Here is a 27,015-nt window from a genome sequence, read left to right on the forward strand (position 1 = left end):
ACGAAAACCAAACAATGCGATTAGCTTTGTTCTGTCCTCGCAGAAAGGCTTTTGGGTATTTTTTAGCGGTCATGTATTTTCTGTGATTTGGCCTTGCGCTTGAATTAAAACATGTTACGAGTACTGTGCAGGCTTGAAAAAAAACTGACTGAAAAGGTGATCACGTGGACGCAACACGACCGATGATTGGTCACAAACGTGTGGCGCTTGGCTGATGAAGATGATGGTAGTCATGATGAGGAAGATGATGATGAACCCAGTGGCAAGTGTACACGGGCAAACAGAAGCGCTCACTTGAGAATCCGCCACGTCCAGGCCCGCCGCAGTGGACTTGTGGGACGGTGACTGTCACTAAGAAGAATATGCCATGCAGTCAAGTGACAAACATTTTGGTTTGGCCTGCTAGCCAAGTGGTGAATGGCCGCTCGCGAGCAGTGGACGGGGACAGTCGTCAGGCGGCGACGGCGGCGGCGAGGGGCATCGTGTGAGGCGCGGGAAGAAGCCGAGCACCGGCGGCAGACAACCGGAGTACCTGCGGAGGAGAGCCGGAGCGTCCTACGTCACCGGCGGCGGAGCTCCACAGACACCTCGGCGGCTTTTCTGGGGCATTTTCAAGCCTTCGCAGTCCAAATAGACAACAGCCGGACTTTATTTTTTAATTTACATCGCTTTTTTTAAACGTGATTTTCCCAATATTATTTTTAGCGTAAATTGCAAGCAGCAACGTTAGCGTTTATTTGTGCTGAATTGACTTGGTGTTCTATTTTTTCTTTTTTTTCTTGGAAGAAATCCATCGCAGGAGCTGTCAGACACGATGTTGCATTCGGGTGAGTGAAGTTTATTCATTCAATTGTGTTGTTAAAATGATGTAGGAATGTTGCCCCCCCTTCAATTGAGGCACATGACCATGTCTCACTTCTGGCTGCTTAACAGTATTTGTATTGAGCCTATTGATTTACGAGTGTGTTGTGTAAAATCAAGCGGCTCCTGCATGTAAAATAGCATCATATATATATTTTATTGTATGTCTGGGTTGATTTGGTACATTCATGCTGACTTGAGCCTGGCCTGAGAAATCAGACAGGTCACCCAGCATCAGCAGCAGCATAACAGGCATCATGGTGGACATCAGGGGTCATCAACCTTTTGCAAACGAAGCTACTTTGATACGACTCATGCAAAAGGATTTAAAAAAAATAATAATGAAGAAACTGATCACGAATAAAATATTATCAAGGTAGGAAAAAGATCAATATCAATATATGAAAAAAAAAGTAAATCTCTGCATGTTTACATTTTCAAATTAGCTAAGAAGGTAACATTAATGTATTCCTCGGAAATCACAATGTCCCGCCAGTGGTGAGTTATTCTTAGAACAGGCCAGGGGGTGACTCACATGGTCATTAGGGGTGACCTGGTCCCTGGAGGGACCATGTTGGTGACCCGTGTTGTACATGCTGCAGCCTATAAATAACGTGCTTTCATTGTGTTTGTCTTGAAGGGATGTTCCCAAGATTCGTACAAGCTTGTTTTTCCCCTCTGTTTCCTCCAATATCGATGTGCGAGTATCGCATCTGGTTTCAACGGCACGGCCGAGCGGGTGCTCCCTTGACTAAAAAAGGCCGACAGCTGCCAAGCCACTCCAGTCAACTCTGATCTTCACCGGCTCAGTCATCCATAAAGTTGCAGCCGGCCTTTAACAGGCGTAGAAAAAAGAAAAAAAGAGCTGCTTGCCACATAAATAGCATGTCATTTGAATTCAACCATCTCATTAAAGAGATGTTCTGGCTTTCTCACCTGGATTTTGTCACAGGATGATTCTGCCGGCCGAAGGCGGTGAAGGAACAAAAGGCGGGATTAGATAACACATAGCTAGTTGTTTGTGTCGGCCGGCAGTGTGTTCTACCTACACCAAACTCGCCCATGCCTGACCTGGATTGCACAAAAGTCCTTGTGTTGCCAGCCTTGGTTTTGCTAATGCAAGAAGAACAACCTGCGTGCGTATTTGAATGTTCTGCAGGCTACTTGGATGTTTTCGAGAGACGACGACTTGTTGCATTTGCACGTGTGCTCAAGTCGCTCATGTGGGCGCTGAGCTGGGCAAGATTGCCACTCCCGGTCCTTGACTTGTTTTATTTTGTCCATTTGGACTTGAGGAGCGGTCCTTTCTTCGCACCGGGTCAACGTGGGTCTCGTGAGGCTTCAGCGAGCCTGGATCTGTGGGAATGATGCTGAGTGTGCCGGCCGGATACGTTCAAGTGCTGCATTAATAATGCTGTGAAATGTCGTTGCATTAGCTCGCATTAGTTACTCATCCGGACTCTTTTTTTTTTTTTTCGATCACGACTCTGTCGATATCGTTTACTTACCATCGCTCAGTCCTGGCAAACATAATTATGGAATTGCGATAATGGCAGCAATTTCACAAGCATATTTAACCCTAGTTAGACAGCCAGAAATTCCTGCAGCTCCTTCAGCGTTGCTGTCGACCTCTTGGCAACCTCCCTGAGCCATTTTCCTCTTGTCTTTTTTCATCAGTTTTAGAGAGATATCCAGGAATAGCCGGCGAGAAGGCTTGAATTTTTTTTTTTTTCTTTTAAAGGAGAGGCACTTTAAACCTGGAGTCAAAGTTTTGAAATTATTTATTTTGGTCTCCATTTTTCATATCACGTAAACCTGCCATTTTATGACGGGTCACTTTTGAGAATCAAAAATTTAAAACACACCTATCAGTAGAAGTTGTGAATGAAATGGACATTGGCATTTTGTTATGTGTGTAATTGATTTAATTTTTGGGGTCACCTGCCCTGCTCCTCTGCTGTGGTCAGCACGCGTCGCCAGCTCGGTGGACGCAGAGTTGCGGCTTTCGTTCAACTGGAGCACATATTTGATCAGAGCAAATCCTTCCAGCCCTCTTTTGTCTGTGCCCCCTCCCCCTCTTGATCTCTCTCTTGTTCTTATTCACACATGCATTTTCCCACCCCTCTCCGAAAGCCCCTTGCTGCCCCCCCCTCTCTCCCTCCATCTCCCCAGTTTCCAACTCTGCTGTCCAATGACAATCCCTTCCTGACCCTCTGGCCACTTTTTATCCAGTGCCACCCCGCTCTACCCGGCTTGCCCCCCCACCGCACACCCAAACAGTCCCCTGGCTCCTCTTTTGTCTGCTCGCTCGCTTTTCCTGCAACAGTTTGGATTCAGGAATCAAATGTGCAAACGTGCAATTGGTATAACACTGTAGCATTGATTATAATACACCCAAATTAAGAATCAATGACTATTTATTTGACATATTCATGTAACTATTTTTAGGATCATTTATGAATTCCCCTCCTGTCCATTTTAAAAATCAAAGGGTGACCTTGACCACTAAAGTTTGACCACCCCGATGTCGATCAGTTGAATTTTATGACCAGTTAAGAATAACAAGACATCTCTTCATTGACAAAGGAGGATAAATGTTTAAAAAAAAAAAAAAGAAATTTGAAATATAAAATGTTAACACACTGATGGAAGTATTCTACCTTTTGATCATCTGACGAGCTAATGCTAACTAACCAGTGGTTAATGTAAGAAGCTAACGTAGCAGTTGACGCCTTACCCAGTAAAGAATAAAAAATCTATTTTTAATCTCAGACTTTAGTACATTTCACATCTGGAGTCTCATTTTGTACTTTTACTTAAACAAAGGAGTTGAATAACTACTTCCAGTCTTTTTTTTTTTTTTTTACATGTAGAAGTACAGAATGTGACTACATTTGCAACCTTTGCTTATGCTGCCTTCGAGGAAGGTGGGAGGTTTTAGGTTTATCACACTGGGACTTTCCCAATTCCGACCTCAAATTAGGGTTTTTCCATTGACAGACGGTCGCCATTGTTGACTCTGTAGTCCATTGGTGTTTTTTTTTTCCTCCTAACTTTGCAACTCTCTGGTCAAAGGGGAGTTCAGGTGCACTTTGCCTAGTTGGAAGTTGTAAAATTCTGACTTCCCACTTTCCTTGAATGCAGCATTGCGTCAGCGAACACACAAGGATCGTGACGTAGCTTTGGTGTGACATGATGTGACGTCCTGTGTGATGGAAACTGAAAACATTCTGCTGTCAAAACAGAATTTTGTCATCAAACACCGGGCCTAAAATCAGTTTTATCGTTTTTCTTTGTAAAGCAGACTTGCCACTTGTTGACATCACGAGAGGAGCAATTAGCAGTTTTGAATTCTTGAATGTATAAACTGTATTTTATTGTTGAGAACCATTTTAGGTGGGGCAATTTCAAACAAATTAAAATTTTAATTTAGATGCTCACGTAGAGGAAAGGGAAGCGCAATGTTTGCTTTAGCTTGCCTGTGTTTACGATGTGTATAGACTGGCGACTGTGCGCACGCGCATATGTGTGTGTGTGTGACTGCGAGGCAGTGATGCGTTGAACTGGTTTGTGCGCTGTGATAACTCTGTCGGTCCGGAATGTGTATTTCACGGCACCTCCTTCCCCCGGGGACATAGACAAATAAGCTCCTGCCTCCAAGGCAATTTGCCTCTCTCATCATTTGTTGTTCAACCTGAATCGTTCCCACATCGTCCGTCAGCGCCTTACACAATTTTCATCTCCAATTTCCTCTTTCAACCTTAGTTAGTTTTTTTTTTGTTTGTTATTGTATGATGAGATAAATGAGTGTTAGCATTGTTTTGCTGCCAGGTGTCTTTATTAACCATCTCTGACATTTTGCAAACATTGAATACAGAGGCGACATTTTGGTCAGAATACAGTAATCCCTCGTTTATCGCGGATAATTGGTTCCAAAAACCACCCGCGAAAATCCGCGAAGTACGGTCACCAACAAGAAGTACTGGGCAGGCTAACGAGTTAGCGGAACGATGCTAATTCGCGATCGTGCTAACACGCGAAAACGGACTTCTAAAGGACTGTAAACGAACATTTGGAGCAATACTGCATTGTCCTAAAGGTTAGACACATGTTTCCTCAATTTAGAAGTTTTATTTTGACTTTTAAATGTTTTTTTAATTTGGGGAAATAAATCCGCGATGTAGTGAAGCCGCGATAAACGAAACGCGAAGTAGCAAGGGATCACTGCACACAAAGGAACGTACCAATTTGAAATCAGTTTTTTTTTCTTTGTCACCTCGCTGAAATTAGCCAATGCTTCAACTGTTCCCCCGTGCTCGTCGTGGCTGACCCTATTATGCAAATGAACCTTATGTCATCATTTGGCATGAATCAAAAGGCTTTGCGCATATAGGCAGACGGCCAGCTCACAAAAGATCAATCCCGTTGTGCATTTAACACTTGGTGGATAAGTACGCTAAAGACCCGACTAATTGTACACAAAGAAATAAAATTCTGGATTTCCCTTGCAGCAGTGCCTCCAGTCACGCAATTGTTTGACAAAAGTCTTCACGGTTTATGTTGTTATTTTTTGCCAGCTGTTTCAAGCTCATTCTAGTTTTCCCCGAGATGTCGGAATGCGGTATAGTGGGAAGTCTCCAAGCCGAGCGTGTTGGCAATTTGACTGACAGCGAGTCGCGACACGCGTGAATGACGCTTTGGTCTTTAATTCTACGAAATGGTCTCGACTTTGCCCGTCTGCAAATCGAGAGCGGCTCATGCTAAAATTCCTTGCGGATTGCGTTGCAGAACTTAGAAGTGCCGCAACCTGAGACGAGACTCCCTTACAGCGGCGGATCCTCGGTCGCTGAAGCTAGCTGTCCTCCTCCTTTCCAAGTTTAAAGACCTGATTGTTGTTTTTAACAGAAAATGATGACACTGGTTGCTTGTGGATTTATGTCGCTTCATATTATTCGATAATAAGTCATAAAAATGGCATCCACGAGATGAACTCGACAACGGCGCCGTAAATCCTTAATATCTATTTCCACCTGAAGCTTTCAGAGGCAATTCGGACGCTCCATATAATCACACCAGCGTTATACCTTTCACTCTGCTTTGTCAGTCCCGTTGCGCATGAAATATTCACACTGAACAAGTCCATAGTTGATCATCCATATTTCATGACCAGGATCGGCTTTACTAAGCACAAGCCAGTTTTGTATGGAGTGCCTGAAGTCGACCTTCACAGAAAATACATTTGGTAGATTTTAAAATTGCATCAGCATCGCCTTGGCCAATCAATCACTTTCCTTTCTCGACTTTCCTCCCGTTTTAGTTTGTTTTTGACGTCTTCCTCGGCGTGGTCTTCCAGTATGCTGGTCTTAAATAACCTTCGCTTGTCGTTTGTACTCGGTCCCGTTGCGGCCGACCATAATGAAGCCAATTCAAATTGAGGCCGTGCTACTGTAGTTTATCGTTTTCAGATTCTCAATTCGGTGAAGATTATACAGCAGTTGGAAAAAAAAAATACAAGCTCACTCTACCGTTTAGTTTAAGCCGTTCAATCGAAGGTAATGATCCAGTGAAATTGAAGCGAGCCTCGCTCGTATCGCTTTCAAAAGAAAAGTACGGCAAGCACGTGAGAACATCCGGTCCTTCTCAGCAGCCTCTGACGCGTCTGTTTTGTCTTTCTTGCAGGCTTTCGTTGACGACGTTGGCTCCGAGATTCCATTCCTTCCTTCCTTCCTTCCGGCGGGCTTGTGAAAGTCCGCCGCTTGAGAAGCACTTATTGGTGGCTGAGGATGCCGCAGAGGACATAAACCACGCTCCTTGAAGAAATGTCAAAACAGAGAGGAACCAAAAGGTCACGGGTTTGAGCACAGGAAAAAAAAGCCCAGCGAGAGACAGGCCGAGGAGAAACGCTGCAAAGGAGGTCTCCATGGCTACCGATCCAGGAGAGCCCACAGGCACAGAGGACTCGACGGAGAAACCTGATGGACACAGGGAGGAGGACCTTGAGGGCACGCGGAGGGACACATCCGGCAGCAGCCCCGCGGCCGTCCTCCCGTCTCAGGGGTGGAGAAGGATGGCAGGAGAGCATGAAGGAGCTGGTCAGGAGGGTGCGGTGGCCTCGGTCACACCCGAAATGTCCTCCTCCACCTTGCCAGTTGACACAGGGCAGAAAGGTCAGAGGAGGGAGAAGCGCTTCTTCAGGAAGAGCGTGGAGATTTGCGAGGAGGACGAGCAAGAGGGTCTCCTGGAAGCTCCTCGCAGCGCGCCCAACCTGGACCTGCACTCCTTCGACCCCGTCTTCAGCGGCGTCCAGCAGCAAGGAGCCGTGTCCTGCACCGCCCTGCGCCAGGATCCGTCCCGCCCCGGTGAGCAGGAGCCCGGCAAAGGCGGCCCTCCTTCTTCGCCCAGCCAAAAGGGCAAAGAGAGGGAACGCGAGCAGGAGGAGGAGGCCGAGATGAAAGCCGTGGCCACCTCTCCCGGAGGCAGGTTCCTCAAATTTGACATTGAACTGGGCAGAGGAGCTTTCAAGACAGTCTACAAAGGCTTGGACACCGAGACCTGGGTGGAGGTGGCTTGGTGTGAGCTTCAGGTATTGTGACTTTGCTTCTTTTCCCCTCACACCACAAATTTGTATTTTTGTTCTGTACCCTGAGTTCAACTTCACTCTTCACATAATGCTGGAAGATGGGAGGAGCTCTGTTTCTGAGTTGTTAGTGGAAGTTAGGGAATGTTATCATCACAAGAGCACTTTTGCCACATTTAAAGAAAAGAATCAAATCAATCATTTATTTATTAGGGTATTAGTGTAAAATGAGTTCAAAATGAGATTTAACTTTTTCCGGATCATAATTAGTTGAATATTTAGTTCCAGCTGAAGCTTTTACGAGTTGCGCTGTTCCTCAAGTGTCTTTTCTAAGTCGTTCATGGTTGTTACAGAAGGCACATTGTTGAACATATCGTGTGGAGCACTTTGAGCACGCGACGTCTTTGTTGTCACGAAGGAGGAAATGGAAATGAAAGCCGAGGCGTTCTGGAGAACATTGCAACGTGGACTCGACGTGAGTGGTGGGAGACATTCTTGCGGAGGAGAATAGAAAGCTGTATTGTTGCACGGCCGCTCGTTTGACTGCCGGCTTTGTGTGTTTGGCTTCAGGTCGCTTCGGTCTTTAGCCGGGACGACAAGCAGACACCGTGTTGCTACCGTTAATGGATTTCTGATTGTTGGTGCCATTTGGCAAGGACGAGCAGTGAGTGAAGCTGCAAAGTGCTACTCTAGCTTCTCACGCTCACAAAGCCTTTGCCAAGGCACACTTTGCCAACAAAAACCGGCACAACATGGAAAGGAGTGCGAGAAAAACGACGCAACAGTGACAAGAGGCACGTGGGGGGAAAAAAGCCGCTAGACGGAGTGTGAGCGTGATGAACCAAATGGAGGATTAGCACAGCATCCCTCCAAGAAAGCAGCTGCCCGGCTAATACCAAGTCACCACATGCAGAGATGAAACTCAAAGCGCACATGCCAGGCTCGGTACCGTCCGGTCCGGCGCCATTGCCGAAAACACTTGTCACCTGACCTTACTCCTGATTAGCAAACAGTAATCCCTCGTTTATCGCGGATAATTGGTTCCAAAAACCACCCGCGATAAGTGAAATCCGCGACGTACGTTCACCAACAAGTAGTACTGGGCAGGCTAACGAGTTAGCGGAAAGATGCTAATTCGCGATCATGCTAACACGCGAAAACGGACTTCTAAAGGAATGTAAACGAACATTTGGAGAAATACTACATTGTCCTAAAGGTTAGACACATGTTTCCTCAATTTAGAAGTTTTATTTTGACTTTTAAATTGTTTTGTAATTTGGAAAAAAAAATCCGCGATGTAGTGAAGCCGCGATAAACGAAACGCGAAGTAGCGAGGGATCACTGTATTTGAACAAGCGCTTGGGCGAGTCACATTGATGACATCCGATTTATAATCGACTTACAGCGAGCGACGGTAACAACAAACAAAGGATTAAGACATAATGCCTGAAGAAGATCGTTCGCAAGTGGATGCTTTTTTTTTTTGTGGTGGGAGCACCTCGCTTATCTTCCTCTGTCCACAAAGACGGGGAAGCCGGGGGGGATTAGTTGTCCAAGCCCAGCGTGAAAGAGCGGGAAATGAAAACTCACGCTGCCGACGCCGTTGCTCTTATGGTGTTACTTTGTGTGGAATTCCACTCTCAGGGAAGAGTAGAGGCAACTTTTTACTCTGGACTGACTTCTAGTCTGACAAAAGTAAAAATGGGTTTATTTCGTTTACAGTCAACCAATTGATGCTGAGGTGCGCTGCTGGCTCATGATGATAACGTCCAAACTTCACCAAAACGTATGCTCGGCTCGCTGTCTACCTTATGACCCCCCAACATTGCGATCCATAATTTGTGTCTGTGTGAGTGAGCGTGCCATTGCGGGGGGGGGTCCATTAGAGCGGGCGGGCGGGCGACCTGTCAGACTGTAACAAAAACCCTGCACAGACAGCATGCCAGTGCTAGCGCCAGCGGCAGCAGAAAGCAGACTGGTTCAACCCAGTTGTCCCAGAACGGAGCAGCTCAACATAGCTCAAACGGTACACTCGCGCCCTTTAAGGCCTTTAAGTACGCGGATTAGTTTTGTCATGGCGTAATCTGCAACCTCGTGCTCTCAAAAAAACAATGCTTCCACAAGAAGCTTCTCAAAAGGCCTCTTGTTTACAAGATAAAGTGTTTGGGCTTTTTGAAAAACTCATTTCATGAAGAAGAAGCAGGGAGAGATTCCTAGCCATGCAGGGGTGGACAACGTTTGCTCCTGATCAGCCAGCCGAGGTCATCCGGTCACGCTATTGACGAGCGTCTGCATTTAGAAATCAAACGCAAAGCCACTAGAGCTGAACCCAACAATCCGAGCCTCGGGCACGGGCCATTCCGCCGCTACTCAATGATCCACTCCTGCTGTAACTGAACAGCACTCAACGGGAACTGGCAACTAAGAGCTGGTTATGTTGGTCTGACACTGCGAATCAATTGTTTTGGAAAAAAAAAAGCAAAGCATCACGATTTAGCGACAGGTCGGTTGAACAAACTCGGTCCGTACGCTCAAGGTTGCCATTCCGACTCACTTTGTCGTTGAACTTGGCCTAGTGGCCTGCCGTTCTAATCTGACATGTGGGCCAGCCCTTTTCCAGCCTATCTATCTTGTTACCCAGAGCCGTTGTGGCTTACAGTAATCTAATCCCGAGCACCCGCCACCTCCGAATGCCCAACGCCGGATGCTTACTTGCATCAAATGCGCCATAATTGGAGCGGTGTCATAAGAAGCCAATAAAGCTCCGCTTGTGTGAGCCGACCTTGTTTTTCTGATCAGGTTACTAATTCTCCATCAATGTAAACATGGAAGATACAAGTAAACTCCGACATGTGATCGAAATGTCAAGTGTGCAGGCGCCGACCTCTGAACTCATCTGTCCAAAATTTAAAGGTCGGCCATTACCGAGAAAGCCCTTCCAAACTCTAATAATGGATTTCATTCGAGAGCAGCACGGTCGAATATGCGTGCGGGAGGTTTTCTGTCGAGCCAGAATTGAACTTTGTGTGAACCGCGCTGACTCAAAGATGGCTCCGGCAAGAGCGACGCAATAGATGCTGAGGTGGCAATCCAACGCTCTCGTTGAGCCCCTGACAGCCGCCATCATGCAACAGGCGTGCTGGCAAAATCATTAAAACGTGATCGGGGGGGGGGTGGGTCGGCGGTCTTGATGTATTTGAGCGCAGTCAGCCATGTTTACACAAGCGTGTTGCTGAGGCCGACAGTGACGATGAGCCGGGACTTATTCTTAGCCAAAATAGTTCGACAAAGAGCAGCCCAGCTTTCTGTTGATGCTACTTAGAGGAGAGGAGAGGAGAGGAGAGGTCTGTGGCACCACTGCCGCAAAAGGACATCCCGTGCAAGGAAGAAATGTGCCCATAGACTCCCAACATATAAATACAAAACGAAAGATATGACAGAATCGATTGGCTCGTGTGAAGAGCCTTTCGTGATGTCACGGGAGGCAACGCAACAGAAGGAAAAAACGGTAAAACAACATGAGATATTCAAATGAATAATGGCCCACGCCTGCTCCATCCTTGTCTTCTGTGCCTGTTGTGATTGGTTGACCACTCAAGCCACTGCCCCATCAATGATGTCACATTGTTTACAAACTTTGAAGGGGTCTATTCCGATGACGTCTTTAAAGGGGTCCATTACCATGACGTCTATTTTTAACGCGGCCCGCTGTCCATCTTCCTCTTCCATATTAAATTTTCTTCAAGACGAGAGTAAGAAAATACTCGTCATTATCACGAGACGACACAAACGTCTGTGATTTGAGGAAGGAGCTGAAATTCTTTGGATTCTTTGAATTCTGTACTCGTGAAAAAGTCAACAACAATTGCTGGTGACGCATCTAAAAATAGTGCAGCACATGTGCAGGTGTTGCTTAGGATTTCCTGCAACCTTTCAAATGCTTTGACAGCACTGTTTGATGCTTTTGTGTTAAAAGATTCATGAGTGCCTGCTCATAGTCATGAATAATGTTCCCTGACTTGCATTTGATATATGAAGGGACAAAAAGGGGGGGGGGGCTGAATGGGTCGCCTTCCCAGGAAAGACATTTGAGCACCAAAATGTTGCCAAGTGACTTTGATGGCTGCCACGTCCTCTCACGTCAGCCATGCCGGCGTGCGCAGCTCCAAGCTTCAGGTGCAACGCTGCATGTGCGGATGCTGGCATCTAGAGGCCTCCCATATCAGCGCATGGCCATCGCTCACTTCTTGTGAAAGATTTCGAGAGCAGCAAACGTGTGCCGTCGGGAGCAATAAAAGTTATGCGAGATTTATTTTTGGAGGTTGACTAGTTTATGATTTCATTGTAGTCATTGAGTGTAAATATTAAATGATTATTTTTTGACTTTTGTGTGCCCCCCAAAATAAGTAAATAAATAAAATAAATATAAAATAAAACAGTATGACGTTGAAAAGGGCCTATTTAAAAAAAAAAATGCTTTGTCACTGATTACAGAGAACACCAAGCTGAAATGGAGAACTTCGGCTGGCAACAAGTCCAGGGTGTGATTGATTAATTTGCAATCAATTCAAGTTATTTTATAACATGACAACATCATATCCATTTTTATTTGACTTGTCCTGCCCAATTTTTTTGTTCTAATTATAGGTCACATTTATGGTATGAAAAGTTGATGTAGGTGTGTAGACTTTTTCATCTTCATTGCAATTTGACAATTTGAACATGTGTTGAATTGTCAGACCCCGTTTGCTTCCGTCTTTTCCCAAAACGTTACGCCAACCCTGCGAAGGAGAATCGGAGGTGTCACATCCCAGGAAGTCACCTCGTTTGTTGCTCTCCTCTCAGGACCGCAAGCTGACCAAGGCGGAGCAGCAGCGCTTCAAGGAAGAGGCGGAAATGTTGAAGGGGCTCCAGCATCCCAACATTGTGCGCTTCTACGACTCGTGGGAGTCGGCGCTCCGTGGAAAGAAGTGCATCGTCCTCGTCACCGAGCTCATGACCTCGGGGACGCTCAAAACGTGAGTGCGGCCATCCATCCATCCACCCAAACCCATCCATCAACGTTTATCTCCTTGTGCAGGTACCTGAAGCGTTTCAAGGTGATGAAGCCCAAGGTGCTGCGGAGCTGGTGCCGGCAAATCCTGAAGGGCCTTCATTTCCTGCACACCAGGACCCCTCCCATCGTGCACAGGGATCTCAAATGTGACAACATCTTCATCACGGGCCCCACCGGTTCGGTCAAAATAGGCGACCTGGGACTCGCAACCCTCATGAGGACTTCTTTTGCCAAAAGCGTCATAGGTAGGCTTCTTCAGGAGACGGCGTCATTTTGAAAGCAATTTTTGCGGGTTTGCTTCATCAGCACACGTTTGGGTCCATAAATGTTCAATATGCCCTCGTGGGATTTGCGCTCCAACAGGAACCCCCGAGTTCATGGCTCCCGAGATGTACGAGGAGCATTACGACGAGTCCGTGGACGTCTACGCCTTTGGAATGTGCATGCTGGAGATGGCCACTTCCGAATATCCCTACTCCGAGTGCCAAAATGCCGCCCAGATTTATCGCAAAGTGACAAGCGTGAGTCCCGAGCAAACGAGGACGGGAGTCGAGTCGAGCCCTTTGCCATCGAAGACGCTTTCCTTCGTGACTTTCCGCAGGGTATCAAACCGGCCAGCTTTGAGAAAGTCAACGACCCAGAGATCAAAGAGATTATCGAAGGTTGCATCCGTCAGAATAAAAGTCAGAGGTGAGCAGCTTTTCTTTTAGTCTGACGCAGAAAGGTCACCCTCCCACCCCACTTTTAACCTTCCCACGCTTTCAGGCTGTCCATCCGAGACCTTTCGAACCACGCCTTCTTCGGTGAAGACACGGGGGTCCGCGTGGAGCTGGCAGAGGAAGACACGGGCACCCAGGACTGTTTGGCTCTACGGATTTGGGTCGACGAGCCCAAGAAACTGAAGGGCAAGCACAAAGATAACGAGGCCATCGAGTTTAGCTATGACCTGGAGAACGACAGCGCTGAGGAAGTGGCTCTGGAGATGGTGAGACGCGCCGCCACAACACAATCAAAGCAGACTTCCATTCGGTCAACTTTCACATCTGAGTCTAATTTATAGGATTTATTTCATAGCCGTAATCCGCCCAGACTTTCTCCAGGCGCTGACGTAGCAGACGGCGGCTTCGCTCGGTTCTCAGCTGCTCCTATCACAAAACAACAAGTTGCACCTTGCCAAAGTAAAAAGGTGCCGTGTCAGCATGGTGCAGCTGAACAGAAACAACTCGTGCTCAGTCACATGACTGCTGGATTAGCTCCAAACTGTCATGAGATGAAAATTTCCAATAACACAGACAAAAAAAAAAAAAAGGAAAGTGAGTCTGCTTCCTGTTTCTTCTGGAGGATATCCTTGTCATACACGAGCTACTTTGATTGAAAACAACAAAAGGAGGCAGCGGTTTTACTTTCAGGGCTTCAGGGTCCGACTTTATGGACGAGAACCATCTCAGATTATTTCTGGCGCTCTTCATGACTAATTATGTGTCTCATACTGTCTTGTCACACAGGTCAAGTCGGGCTTCTTCCACGAGAGCGATGCCAAGGTGGTAGGCAAATCCATCCGGGACCGAGTCAATCTGATCAAGAAGTCTCGGGAGCGACGGCAGCAACAGCTGCTCCAGCAGCAACAGCTGCTCCAGCAGCAGAAGCAACAGCAGGGATGGGAAGAAAGACGCGACTCCGCTCTCACGTCCGCCACCGTCTCCCATCAATCCAGCGCATCACGACAAGGGGGCGGAGCAACTGGAGGAGGAGGGCAGGAGTCGGACAACCTGCCTGAAGTGGACCAGCATGTTGTCCAAGGGGCAAGGCTGTGCCTGCCAGGTAAAGTCAAAACCATGAGGCACTTGATGATGGAGCATGCTAGATTTCTTTTCATTCTTCTTTTTCTTAGGGCAAAGTCTGGCGGCAACCACCTGCGACTCGTGTGCTAGCGGGCAGAGCCAGTCACTCTCTCAGCCGGGGGACTCGCTTGCGCTCTCCCAACCCATCTCCACGTCTGTATGCGATTTGGCCACAATCGTACGTGACGCCGTTTTATGTCCATTACGATGTACGCCCGGATTAATCGCATTTCCATTCATTTCAATGGGGGAAGATGACTTGGATTACGTATGTGCCCGTATCCAAATTCACAAGCTGCGTCCTCCGAAGGCTGTTTTTTTTTTTATTTGGATTGCCCGCCCCCTACCACTAGGCCCCGCCTCTTAAAGGAACATGCATGTACAAATATACAGTGTTTATTTTGCTTTTTTTGTTTACGATACGATCGTTTGTTTGTTGTGTAGTGTACTGCGGCGCTGGCCGCTCCTCCGAGGCTCCCGGTGGGTGAGGGTCTTCCAAGCGTGCCGCTTGGCCAGAGCGTCAGTTTGACCAGCGTCGGCCCGCCCGTTGCTCAGAACTTTCTCCGGCCCTCCGCCGTGGTTCAGCAGGTATCGCCAAGTAGACCTCAGCTGTATTTTCAGGTGAAAGGAACGTCATCGGTTGGGAGTTGCTCGTACACGCGGTCGGTCGGCAGACGCCACTCTAGTGTCATTCGGGGTTCACGCCGTGCCGGCCTCATCTTCGTGATTCTGTCATCATCTGTATTTTTGGACTTTGGCGTCGTTTTTGCTTTTGTGGTTCCCCGTGTCTCTTGTTTGTGTTTTGTCTACTTGTCAGGTTTTGTTTGCGCCTGCTCTTGTCAGGCTTGTCCTTCCCCGGTCGTTGTCCTTGTCACATCGTATTGCCTGTTGTCTGGCCTCCTGTGTCATAAGTTTAGTAGGCCTGCACTGTCTTTTTTTTTTTTTTTTTTAAGGGACTTTTTCTTGAGACAGAAGCATGTTGAAGGGAGTGCAGTATGTCTGAATAATATTGAAATAGCAAGTTATTTTTTTAACAGATTCTTATGCTTGATGTTTTTTTTAATTTATGACATTCAAACTTTTTTTCTCATTTTTTAAATCATATTTTATATTAATTGTAAGGAGTTGGTTTACTTTGTGGTGATTGTTTTATTTTATTATTATATTTTACTATTTTTTTTAATTATTATTATTATTATCTATTTTTTATTATTTTATCTATTTTTTTGGTTATAATTTTTTTTTTCAGTTTTTAATTCAATTGTTAGTTGCTTCAACTGACAAGCAAACAAGGCTATGCTAGTGTACCTGAACGCACCACCTTCTCCCTCTTTCTCTTGATGGATATTTACCCACGCACAAATCATTTTGAAAATCCTCTAACGCTGTGTGCTAACAGGGTTTCCCCCAACATCTCCAGTGGAGATGGAATATCGAGACCATCACACTGCTCAAATGATGGAATTGATTTTTATAAAGTCTTGAATTGGGCTTCCCCAAAAGTGTTTCAAATGAGCTTCCTCCATTGTGGGAAAAAATGTGGGAAATCCTGTCAAATCAAATATTAATTGTGATGGCAAAGCTTATTCTTACCTAATGTTTACTACTTTCTCCCCCCTCCCTCTCCCCTTCTTTCAACACGAATCATCCTTGCGCAGTCGCAAACATTCCCATCAGATGCATTTCAACCCGCCGCCCCCCAAACGCCGCTGGCCCCCTCACAGTCCTACGTCCCCCCCATTCCCCCGCAAGTTCTCCCTTCATCCATGCCACCGGGTGATCTGGTGGTGACTATTGTTCCCCTCGCTCAGCAGCCCCGGCCCGAGGCCCCTCCCGCCGCGCAGCTCGCTGACATTATTCAGCAGCCGCCATCGCAGCCAACGCAAGCTGTCCTTCCAACGCAGCTCGGTCTCGGCGGCCAGACGTCGGGCCTTCAACAGAGCCTTCAAAGCGAGCCTCAGCAGCCCATCTGCGTACGGCCGAGCCTTCCCCCGGCCACGGAACTGTCAGCTTTGTCGTTGCCGCCGTCGGGGCAACATTGTCAAGCGGTCAATGAGCGGATCACCGTTCAATCACAGCAGCAAGTTTTAAGGCTGGACCAACATCAAACTTTGATCCCCCTTGATCAGCAGCAAACTCAACTGGAGCAGCAGCACTTATTGGATCGACAACAAGCTATTATTCAACAGCAGCATCAAGTCGTGCCGCAGCAAGTGCTTTCGCATCACCATTTAGGGCAACAGTTGAATCAACAGATGGAAAATCCCCAGACCAGAATCCAGCAAGAGCAAGCCGTGCCTCAGCAGACCCAGCCCAGGCAACGAGAAGAACCGGCAGCTCTCTTACAACAGCAGCTCGTCTTCCAGCAGCAGCAGCAGCAGCAGCAGCAAATCCAGCAACAAGGTCTTCTGCAACAACCACACGAGGTGGTGCCTCAGCAACATCAAACGGCCAGACTGCAACAGCTTCAGGAGCAGCAAGAGCGCCAAGCCGCCGTGGTTCAATTCCAGCAAACAGAAAAACAAGAAGAGCCCGTCGTTCCTCTTCAAAGTTGCATCGAGCAGCAACAATGTGAAATGCTTCAGGCATGCGCCCCTCAACTGAACAGCGCTCAGTTTCCGGGGCAACAAGCCGCACTGCTCGTGCAGCCGGGAGCGTATTCGACCCGCGTCCCGCTCAGACTTCCGCTCGGCCCCGAGGTCATTCGGCAGCTCGCCGGTGTCGTCTCGCCGGCCGTGGCCGCGCGGCCTGCCGAGGCGTCGGGCGCCGTCCCGGCTCAGGCGCTTTGCCAGCAAGTTCCCGGCCCGAACCCGAGCCACGTTGCGCTCCATTACAGGAGCCCGCCGACCACGCGAGCAGCTCAAATGCTGATAGACTCCCGCATTGTTCCTGTGCTCGTGACCTCCCAAGGGCAGGCGCAAATCGTCATCCAAGCCCAGAATCTTGTCGGCGCTTATCCTGAACCGACGACTTCCACCACCAACCAAATGTCGGCTCAGCCTTTGCAGCCTGCTCAGTCCCGACCGACGCACAGCCAGAACGCTGACGTTCAAGTCGTGGGCCTTCAAAGCCAGACCGCTGCCCCGCTTCCAGCGACGACAATTCCTGCTCAGATCCCGCGAGAGCCTCAAATGCCAGAGCTGCCGCAGCAAACTCCAAGCCAGACGCTTCTCCCGGCCCAAAGTCAGCTTCCGGCGAGCCTGTTGACCACTCAGTCGGGCAACTACTCGACGTTTCCGCGCGATGTGATCAATTTTACGCACCGGCCGGTGCTGCGCTATCAGCAGGTCGCCGGTCTCAATCCTCTGCTGGACCCTTCGCGCGTCGTTACAGCTGCGGTCAATATTCCGGTGGTCCTGGCCCAGCAGCAACCAGTAGGAAGTGCCGCAAACCCCGCCCTAATTCAGTCCGTCTCCCAGACGCTTTGTCAAGCCCAGTTGCCGGTCGAGCCCGTCCCGCCTCCACACCAGCCCTGTCCACTCGGTCAGGTTTGCGGGGATGAGGTCGAGCCGCCGGCACGTGTGGCCGATCATCATTCCCATCATTCATTGGGCACGAGCGGAACGGCGGGCGAGGTGGCTTCCACTCAGAAGGCGCCGACCCAGACGTGCATTCCATCGCAGTTGCCGCCCGCCCGAGCGCCTCTTGTTCTCCGCGCCGTCTTCCCCGCAGTCCTGAGCCCCTCTCACCCCTCGCCTCCCCCGTCGTCACTACCATGCCCTCATCCTGCTCCCGCTGCGCCAGAGCCGCCGTTTCCTCCGGCGGCCCAGGTGGTGCCACCGGGGCAAGGCGACTTTCTCGCTGCTGCCGCTGCCGCTGCTCTAGACTCGCTTAATTGCCCTGCCCCCAAACTGCCCCAAGCCTCGCCGCAAGACTCTGACATTTCCCCGCTGGGCGTTTCTCAGGTACCGGCGGAATGGATGCAGTGGACATGAGTGATTTCATAGCAATTTTGCTTCTGGGATGAGTGAGAGAGTTTAATAATAATAATAAAAAAAAAATACAGCCTCACCCTTAACCATTCTAAAAAGTGCGCTAATTGTGTGTGTGCGCGTGTGTGTGTTTATGTTGACACTTGGCTCACATTCATTGCTGACCTTGTCTGCGTGCCTTCTTTTCCTGTGCCGTTTTGTGTTTCTATTTCTGATGTCAATCATGTTTTCCTCAGGATTGTCCGCCCCTGTCAAATACAGAACGCCCTTCCTCAACCGGGTACGTCTGATTGTCTCACAGTGTGCTCATCGTCATCATCATCGTGCGTTTTAAAACGAACACAACTCACAACACAACTCGTAGTGATCACAGCAAACCGAAATTTTGTCCATGTGATGTCTACCTGGGCTCATGTAAACAAAAGAAACTGTGCTGCCCGCAGGTGTCTGCCAGCAAACGGAGAAGAAGCTCTTTTGCTCTTGGCCAACGGCAAATTAGAAAAAGGAAAAGGCCAGAGGAGAGCGTCTTCGCTAAAACCCGAGAAGTTCCCGCATCAATTTCAGCTGAGTATGCTTCAGGTGACGAAGCGCCCAAGCAACAATTTCCACGGCCAAGAATGCGTGATGGGATTGTTTTTTATTTCTCCTGCTTCTTCTGTAGGTGTCAGGCAGTGGGGACAATATGGTGGAGTGCCAGTTGGAGACCCATAGTAACAAAATGGTGACCTTTAAATTTGATATGGAAGGAGATGCTCCGGAGGACATTGCGGATTACATGGTAAAAAAAAAAAAATCTTTCGGAGGTGAAAGCCACCACTCGACAATTTTTTTTAATTTGTTTGCAGGTGGAGGAAGTCTTTGTACTGGATGTGGAAAAGGAGAAGTTTGTCGAAGAGCTCAGAGCCATCGTGGCAAAAGCACAGGAGATACTTCAAAGGCATTCACTTGTACGTTCATTTGCATGTTCAATTCCATGATCCACTTCCCGATGATGCTTTCTTTACGTGTTTCCTCGACTAGACCGGGTCCACCGAGCGCTTACAAGTCAGCACGCCCAGCGCCGGCTCTACGTGTAGGTTTCAAAGCGTCCTTTCGAGTTTCGCAATGCGGCAAAAGCCGTGACGTTTGCGTGTGATCCCTCAGCCGACTCAGTGCCGCACTCGTCTCCGGTGGGACGCTGGCGTTTCTTCATCAACCAGACCATCCGCCACAGAGACTCTCTGTCGAGCCAGGGGGCTGCCACCACACCTCCTACCGGAGAAGCAAGAACACTCCCCCCGCAAAAAACGGACCAAGGTAAGCTCAAGCCTCTTTTGCGATGGATCGCTTTTGTGTTTTGTCAAGTTCTCTGCGCCGCAAACAACTTATTGGTTTCTTCCCGTTCTGTAGAAAACGAAAGCTCCCAGATTCTGGAGTCCTCCAGTAGCGTGTCTTCTCCTGTCTCAGCGCCGTCGACCACGATTGCACCCACTTGGCACGCCGCCGCACCTGAAAGCACCTCTCCGACTATTTCAGGTGGCTTCAGCGCAACCTCCGCCGACCAACGGCTCGGTGCGGCGGCCAATTCCACGGCAGCCGACCCGACTTCCGTTCCCGCCGCCGCCGCCGCTCTGGTTATGCCTCCCGCGTCCGCCGACGTTCAGGCTGATGTCACAGTCAGCGCGGCTGACGTGGAGCAGATGCTTCAGCTTGAGCAACAGGTGCAACGTCAACAAGTGCAGCAGACGCAGGAAGTGCACCAAGAGCAGAATTCCAGTACGCTGCAAGAGTGTCAGCTCCAGCAAGTTATGCCTCCAAGTCAGCCCCTCACAGACCAGCAACATCTCAACACACAGCAGACCACGTACATGCCGCAGCAACCGTTGCTTTGTAGCCATGTGGCGCAGGCCACCCACATCGAAAACCCAGAGCGAGGGGACACGGCCACAACCGCCCGCACACCTCCCCGACAACACCCGTTTCCCAAACAGTCTTCTCTCCAGCAGTCCGAGTCGGAGGTGTCGACTGGAGAGATGAGCTTGACGGATGAGGCGGCGGCGGCGTCTTTGCCGCCGCTTCGTTTGGGAGCCGGCGAAGCCACCTATCTGCCGCTCACGCTCAGCCCGTCCCCCGCGCAGCCTTCCTCGGTGGCCGAGTCGGACAGCGAAGGTCCCCCGAAAATCGAATTTGGGGACAATCGTATGAAGACGCTGGATGAAAAGCTGAGGAACCTGTTGTATCAGGAGCACACTGGCGGCGCGGCGGCCGGCGGGGCAGCGTCCTCGCTGACGTCAACGTCGGCGGCCTCCACATCTGCGGGTGGAGATGAGTCATCGGAGCCACAGCCGTCGTCTTTCGCGCCTCCTTCATCTCTGCGCTCCTCGTCCTCCTCCACCACCACCTCCTCCTCCAGCTCCACCACCACTCCTGACCCGGAAAACTGTGCAGGAGTTGAGGGAGACTCCTCCGAAGTTCTTCAGTCAACAGAGAAAGGCCTGATAGAGCCTTCCACTTCCATCCCCCCAGCATCTTTCCTCCCTGTCAAACAGGATGCGCCCGCTGGGCCACAGCGTCCTCCTGTAGCAGGAGAACCGACTATCCTAGTGAGTGAATCAGGCTTTGCAATTTCCTCAATTAGTGGCCTCCTCTCTAATAGTGTGTGGTCCATCTCCAATACAAATTAAATGGGGATTTGATATCTTCTGCAGTTAAGACCCCCGGTGGGAGAAAGTCCACTATGTAGTCAGAGCGACGTCCTTTGCTTTGTTTCCTGTTTGTGTTTCTTTTTTCAAATGTTTCCGGCCCATGCAGCGTTTTTATTTGTCCCCCACCTGTTTCAGGCTTTGGCCCCACATTCCGACAACAGCATCACTGGAGAAGCCTTGCGGCCCCACCGCCAGCAGATCCCCCTCCGGCACGGAACGCAGCAGCATAATGCAGGAGGTGGATATTTTGGCCTAAACCTGACATGTCCTAGTATCAAAAATCCCGTTTCTAGCAAGAAATCCTGGACTCGCAAATTCAAAAACTGGGCATGCAAATTGCGCCATTCCGCCAGCTTGTTCAAGAAGCCCAGAGTCCAGCAAGGTAGTGTGCTTTCAGGGATTCGAGTGAGTGAGTGAGTGAGTGAGTGAGTGAGTGAGTGAGTGAGTGAGTGAGTGAGTGAGTGAGTGAGTGAGTGAGTGAGTGAGTGAGTGAGTGAGTGAGTGAGTGAGTGAGTGAGTGAGTGAGTGAGTGAGTGAGTGAGAGAATGCTTGTATGTAAATGGAAGTCTAATATGTAATACTAGTATTAACAGACAATTAATTTCCTTAACCTTCAGAAAGTGTTAAGTGTTTGCATAGACGAATAACCCCATGTTTGAATATTATGTGACTTGCATTGCAGCGAAACCCCCGCTAACTCACGTTCCATTATTCACAAATTCACCGATTCACGTTATTTTGTTCTTTCTATGACTGCGATTAGATGCCACAACATGGCGCCAAAGCCCTAATAGGAAAGTAGTAATTGATGTCAAGGAAGTACAGTGGTGCCTTGAAATACGACTTGAAGAGAATTGAACTCTTTTTGCCTCATTTTCCTTCAATTCAATATTGTGCTTCTCCTTCTGCTGTGCGCGCCTTGGCCTCTAGGGGCAGTCTAATACAAACATGGAAGCACACACGAAGAAGAGTTGATGACATCTAGGATTTTGAACAGGGGTTTTCAATTGGTTTTGTCCAAGGGACCACCAGGACGCAACTCGGGGACCACTGCTTTGTTTGAATATTATTTTATTTTGCACCGAAGGTAGGCTAGACCTATACAGGGAATTTATTTGCTATTTTGGGAATCTCCGCTACATTGAATTAAATTAAATTAAATGATTTACAAATTTAACTGTAAAATAACTAAATAATAAACCAATTTTACTTTTTAAAAATGTTAATTATTTTCCATTTCCAATTTCATGTACCACTTGCAATACCGCTTTTGGCCACTAGAGTTTGCAATCACTGCCATAGAAGACCTACCACAGCGCTCTCCTAGCTTTAGCATTCAAAAAAAATCATCCGTTTTATTTTCTGTTTGCATTGAAATTGTGCTTTTAACCACCAGCTCCTCACCTGCATGCACATTGCTCATTTGACTGATATTGCATCATTTTTTTGATACACCTTTCACAAAAGTGCATGCAGCCCATACTGTGTACGTTACAAAAGTGTGACTTTGTGAGTGGATTTTTAACACAAATGTATGTCTGTGTTCTATGTTTGTCTGTATGTCATCTCTCGTCTGTCCACATATTTACGTCTATGTGCGCCTCTTGCTCCCTGTTGTCCCTTTTGGTTTTCACCCTAGTCTCGTTATCCGACGGAGGGTCCGGCGCTCTGTCGCTCCAAGAGGCGAAGGAGGCGGCACCACCGACTCAGATGCGCAAAGGACGATTCCATGTATGGATTTGACTTTCATTTGCTTGGACAAGGAAGACAACAAGGCTGATGTTTCCCTCATCAACAGGTGATCCCGGTTCCTCCGTCCCCACCGTCCAGGAAGGCGTCCTCAAGGCGTGGCAGCGCCGACAGAAAAGTGGGCCGCTTCTCTGTGACAAAGGCCGAGACGCGGGATGACTCGGGCCAGACGGACAGCTCCCCGGTGTCTCCTGTCCAGCTCAGGGAGAGGAGGAGATCTCGGGTGAAGGAGGGCGAGAAAGATGAGAGTCGAAGGACGCCGGCCGCAGGCCACCATTCTCGAGGGCACGGGCATAGCCACTCCCCCGTCGATAGCAGCGAGGATGACGACGACGGGAGTGAGTTGGAGGATGAAGATCTGAGAAGAGAACTGCACAAGCTGAGGGAGAAGTAAGTCGGGACGGGTCTTTTATATTCATTCATACTGTATTTCACCAGTGTAATCAAATATATTCTTTTTGAATATCGACTCGTATTACAAGACTGTGTTTGGAACCTTCAGGCACATCAAAGAAGTGGTGTCGCTTCAGGCCCAGCAGAACCAAGAGCTGCAAGAACTGTACAGACAGCTTCGCTCCCAAAAAGACCAAAGGCAAAGTCTTCCCGCTTGCTTGTCTCGAAGCCCCGCCCTTCCCGCAACGCCGCCCCTCCTCTCCCCTCGTCGACCCAGGCCGGCCAAAATCAAACTGCGACCCCGACCTCACTCTCACATGGATAACAACGGAGTCACACATGCCGGTACGCAAATCGTTGCAGCCATCGTTACGCTTGGTTTTCGCCGTGTCCTGATTTTCTTCACTCCTTGTCCAGGACTCCAGCAGTCGAGCGGCTTTTCGGGTACGGAACAAAGCGGAGGGCCTTCTCATCGCAGCTCAGAGCATCGGCCCTCGCTGCCTGCCAAAAGAGGTACGACACCAGAGCAGTGGGTACACAAGGAGTTGACGGGTTGAAAGGCGAGTCGGAGCCAGCTGATTGTCTGCATGCTTCAGATCAAAGCCCTGCCAAGAAGAGCACCTTCACGCTGGAATTGCACAAGTTGCTTGACAACTGGACAAAGGAGACGGTGGGCCAGAACACGCCCAAACCGTCCCTCAATCAGATCAAGCACATTCGGCAGGTGCAGGAGCTGGGAGGCTGGACCCAGACACCTGAGGTAACACAATCAGTGCCCCCATTTAGATGTTTTAGTCGCCTGGATGCGCCCCCTGGTGGCGGGCTGGAACATTGAGAAAGTGATTGATAAGAAATGCAGCAGAGCCAACATTTTCAAAGTAAATATCACAGATGAAGAGGCAAAATGGTGATATGAGAAGGTGTGCTTGGTTTGGCACAAGCAACCTATAAGGCCAGTTGTTGCACTCCTTCTCGCACAGGTGGCTCCTCCAGCAGATTGGTTTCCGTCGGTCCCACTGAACCCGCAGGCGCCCTCGGCTGCTACCGGCTTGCCCGCCCCTGCCCGGAACACTGGCGGAGCTGACCTGTCCATCTCTGGCACGTCCCAGCCGCAATCGCACACGCCCCAAGTAGCACACCTCCAGCAGCAGATGAGCGATCAGCAGGCCCCGCTGCGTCAGCACGTCCAGACGCCGCCCGACGTCCGGCTGCATCAAAACCAATCTCAGCTGCCTTCCCGCGCCGCCTCGGTCCCGTCTGCGCCACCTGGCGACGCGCCCTCTGCGGACAGCGGCGTCGCTGGCGGGGGGGCATTTTGCACTTGTTCCTCCTCATCTTCAAGCAACTGCTCCTCCTGTCTGAACGCTGCTGTACCTTCCAGTGCCAAAAAGAATCACCCCACTGACAGCCCCGGCCTCCACGCCTCCTCTGGAACTGAAATAAAACCAAGGTTGGTGTGATTATTTAAAAAAAAAAAAAAAAAAAAGGTGCCAGAAAAGCTGTAATTGAGTTGGAGTGGGACATAGCACGGATCCATTTGGACTAATAGGCTGGATTTACACTGTCGCAGATGACGGGGACCGAGACCTGTCACAAATCAAAAAAAGGATTAAAAATCTTGTCCATATGAACACTTTAAACTGTATATGTACGCTGAAATAGGATCCCCAAACACTTGAAACTCATTCCACTCATTCGGCTTCCAAATAAAGGGCTTCTAGATTATTTGATGTTGAAGGATGCTAACAAGTATTCTGCTAACATGTTGACCCACCACCGGTATGTCGTCGCTGCCCAAAAATCTGATTTTGGCATAAATTCAGAAACGCTCCGACCCGCACTGTAAATCCAGTCTTAGTAACTGCGCAATGGGACATGAATGTGAGATGAACGGCTCTCGCGTGTACAGACAGAAGGCGACATTGAACGCACCACCGCGGGACACGATACTCTCGTTTCTCTCCTGCGCGTGTTTGCGTTCATCGCGCGGCAGAGAATTTGCAACATATCTCCGAAAAAACTTTTACCTGTCCACCATCGCACCTATGCCGGAGATGTTTTGTTTCCGCTTATTAATGCTTGCGGTGAACGGACTATCAATTTTAAAAGTGCAATTAGTCCTGATCATGGGAATTGATCAGCATGTATGTATTGTCATGTCTAGGTCATCAAATATTTTTGTATACGTCAAGTGAAAAATTTTCAAAGGGGTTGGCTTACAGCACAAACTACTTCGGCGGACCATGAAAAATAAATGAACAGTTTGCTACTTAGTTTCAAGATGGATGGCTCACATTTACCAAAAAAGCAACGATGACGAATTTCTGCTGTGTGGCTCAGTCAACCCAGCGCCAATCCGTTTGTGAATAGAATAAATGTCCATATTTTTGGCGCTATAAATTTGCCAACCAAGTCATTTTAGGTGCCAGTCCGAGCTCTAATTTCAATCTACCGTCTACCGGGTAGCATTTCATCACATTCAGTCAAGTGCTGATGGAATGTCAAACAATCGGACAGAAAATCACAAGTGACCAACAAATGGCAGCTAATGCGTGACAAGCTTTTCATTTCATCCGGAAATTTCCCGGCAAAACTCGATACCGCCAACATTTTGTGACGAAGTGTCTGCTAAATTGTGAATTGTCATAAATTGGTTGCCCTAGCGCACCAACAACCACAGCAAGCAAACCCACAGCAGAAACTTTTCCTTCCACATATCAAATATTGTGGTGCATAGAGTGAAGCAACTGCCAAGTTTTAGTGACCCCCGGCAACTCTTTCAGATTAGAGGGCATGGTTCAGTGGTAGGGCGTTCGATTCTCGACCATCGTGACCATGTCCAAGTGTCCTTGAGCAAGACACTGAAGCGCCAGTTGAGGAAGCAGTGGAAAGCGCTCTACAAGTGACAGCCCATTAGCACATTTTGCCTTTTGCATTTTTCAGTGTGTAAGTCGTATTGTTTTGTTTGATCCACATTAAATGAACCCGTCTAAAATGACTCAACTGACTAGGGGGCGTCAAAGTAATCATTGCACTTGACCGCCAACTGTCACAAGATAATCTGTGAGCATTTCATGTGCTGACTACACACTGCCAAAGGTTAAATTATGAACGACAACTCGAGTTCTCCATGTTATACAGACGTGCTGTGTGCAACAATATGCAAGCGGATACATTTCACTCAACTGGCTTAGCAGCTCATGTAGGATGAAACATATTTGCAGTGTTTCCGGACTTTGTCTTTTGCATCTGAGGTAATAAACATTCAGAAAATCAAATAGTTGGGTTACTTTGGAATCATTTAGAATTGACCAGTGATTTTCCTGATCCATTGCTGTCACGTCTGATACTAACTTGTTGACCACAAGCTTGATTATCACATTGTATGATGTTGAGCTGGTTGTGTGTTACTGAAATCTTAAAAAAAAAGAGCGAGAGAAAAATACATATTATTTTTGTATTTTGAAATGGAGATGTTTCCTTGTAATATTGTGATCCTAATAAATCAAAAGGCTGTTTCTCATCCGTGTTCTGAGGGACTCGCCCTGTGTTATGCCTGAGAACCAATGATGAACAAACACATTTGGGAAATCCTGAAAATACAAAGTATGTTGCTAGTGATTTGCCCTCTGTACATTGTAACAAACAACTTTTGCTTTTATTTATGTTTTCTAACTAATCCAAATAAATGATGTCCAACATCTACATTCTTTTCTGTGTTTTTATGTCAATTATAAACATGCGCAAATAATTTCTGTCATCTTTGCATTACACTATTTTCATTTTTTTCCCCCTTTGTTTACTGGGATAAAGGAGGCTGAGGATTAATAAAAAATATAATATAAAATGCTTTAGGACATTAACTGGGAGGGACTACTCGCATTTCTCAAGGTTACTCAGAAAGTTTAAAATATTTTGTGGC

General features: G+C 48.3%; 1 protein-coding gene across 5 annotated transcripts; it reads left to right on the forward strand.

Moving 5' to 3' along the window:
- Nucleotides 1–227: 227 nt before the first annotated feature.
- si:dkey-151g10.3 (serine/threonine-protein kinase WNK3) lies at nt 228–26,798 on the forward strand. Of its 5 annotated transcripts, none has more exons than XR_005097399.1 (25): nt 228–827; nt 6,541–7,444; nt 12,284–12,456; nt 12,519–12,739; nt 12,858–13,015; nt 13,096–13,184; nt 13,260–13,479; nt 14,000–14,315; nt 14,386–14,513; nt 14,780–14,956; nt 15,994–18,240; nt 18,504–18,547; nt 18,711–18,846; nt 18,929–19,045; nt 19,113–19,214; nt 19,288–19,339; nt 19,411–19,563; nt 19,657–20,849; nt 21,087–21,333; nt 22,591–22,682; nt 22,750–23,090; nt 23,203–23,438; nt 23,511–23,622; nt 23,690–23,853; nt 24,074–24,214. XR_005097399.1 is itself a non-coding variant. In XM_037246397.1 (25 exons), exons 2-25 carry the CDS (start codon nt 6,782–6,784, stop codon nt 24,551–24,553), a joined length of 7,845 nt encoding a protein of 2,614 aa, XP_037102292.1. In that variant the 5' UTR covers nt 229–827; nt 6,541–6,781; the 3' UTR covers nt 24,554–26,798. The 5 variants fall into 5 exon arrangements, 4 of the variants coding, with proteins under 4 accessions (XP_037102292.1, XP_037102294.1, XP_037102293.1 ...); XM_037246397.1 differs by having other exon boundaries at nt 229–827; nt 23,511–23,606; nt 24,074–26,798; XM_037246399.1 differs by having other exon boundaries at nt 229–827; nt 21,087–21,189; nt 23,511–23,606; nt 24,074–26,798.
- The last annotated feature ends 217 nt before the right edge of the window (nt 26,799–27,015 follow it).

The sequence above is a fragment of the Syngnathus acus genome, chromosome 2, assembly GCF_901709675.1.
Source record: "Syngnathus acus chromosome 2, fSynAcu1.2, whole genome shotgun sequence".
Taxonomy (NCBI): Eukaryota; Metazoa; Chordata; class Actinopteri; order Syngnathiformes; family Syngnathidae; genus Syngnathus; species Syngnathus acus.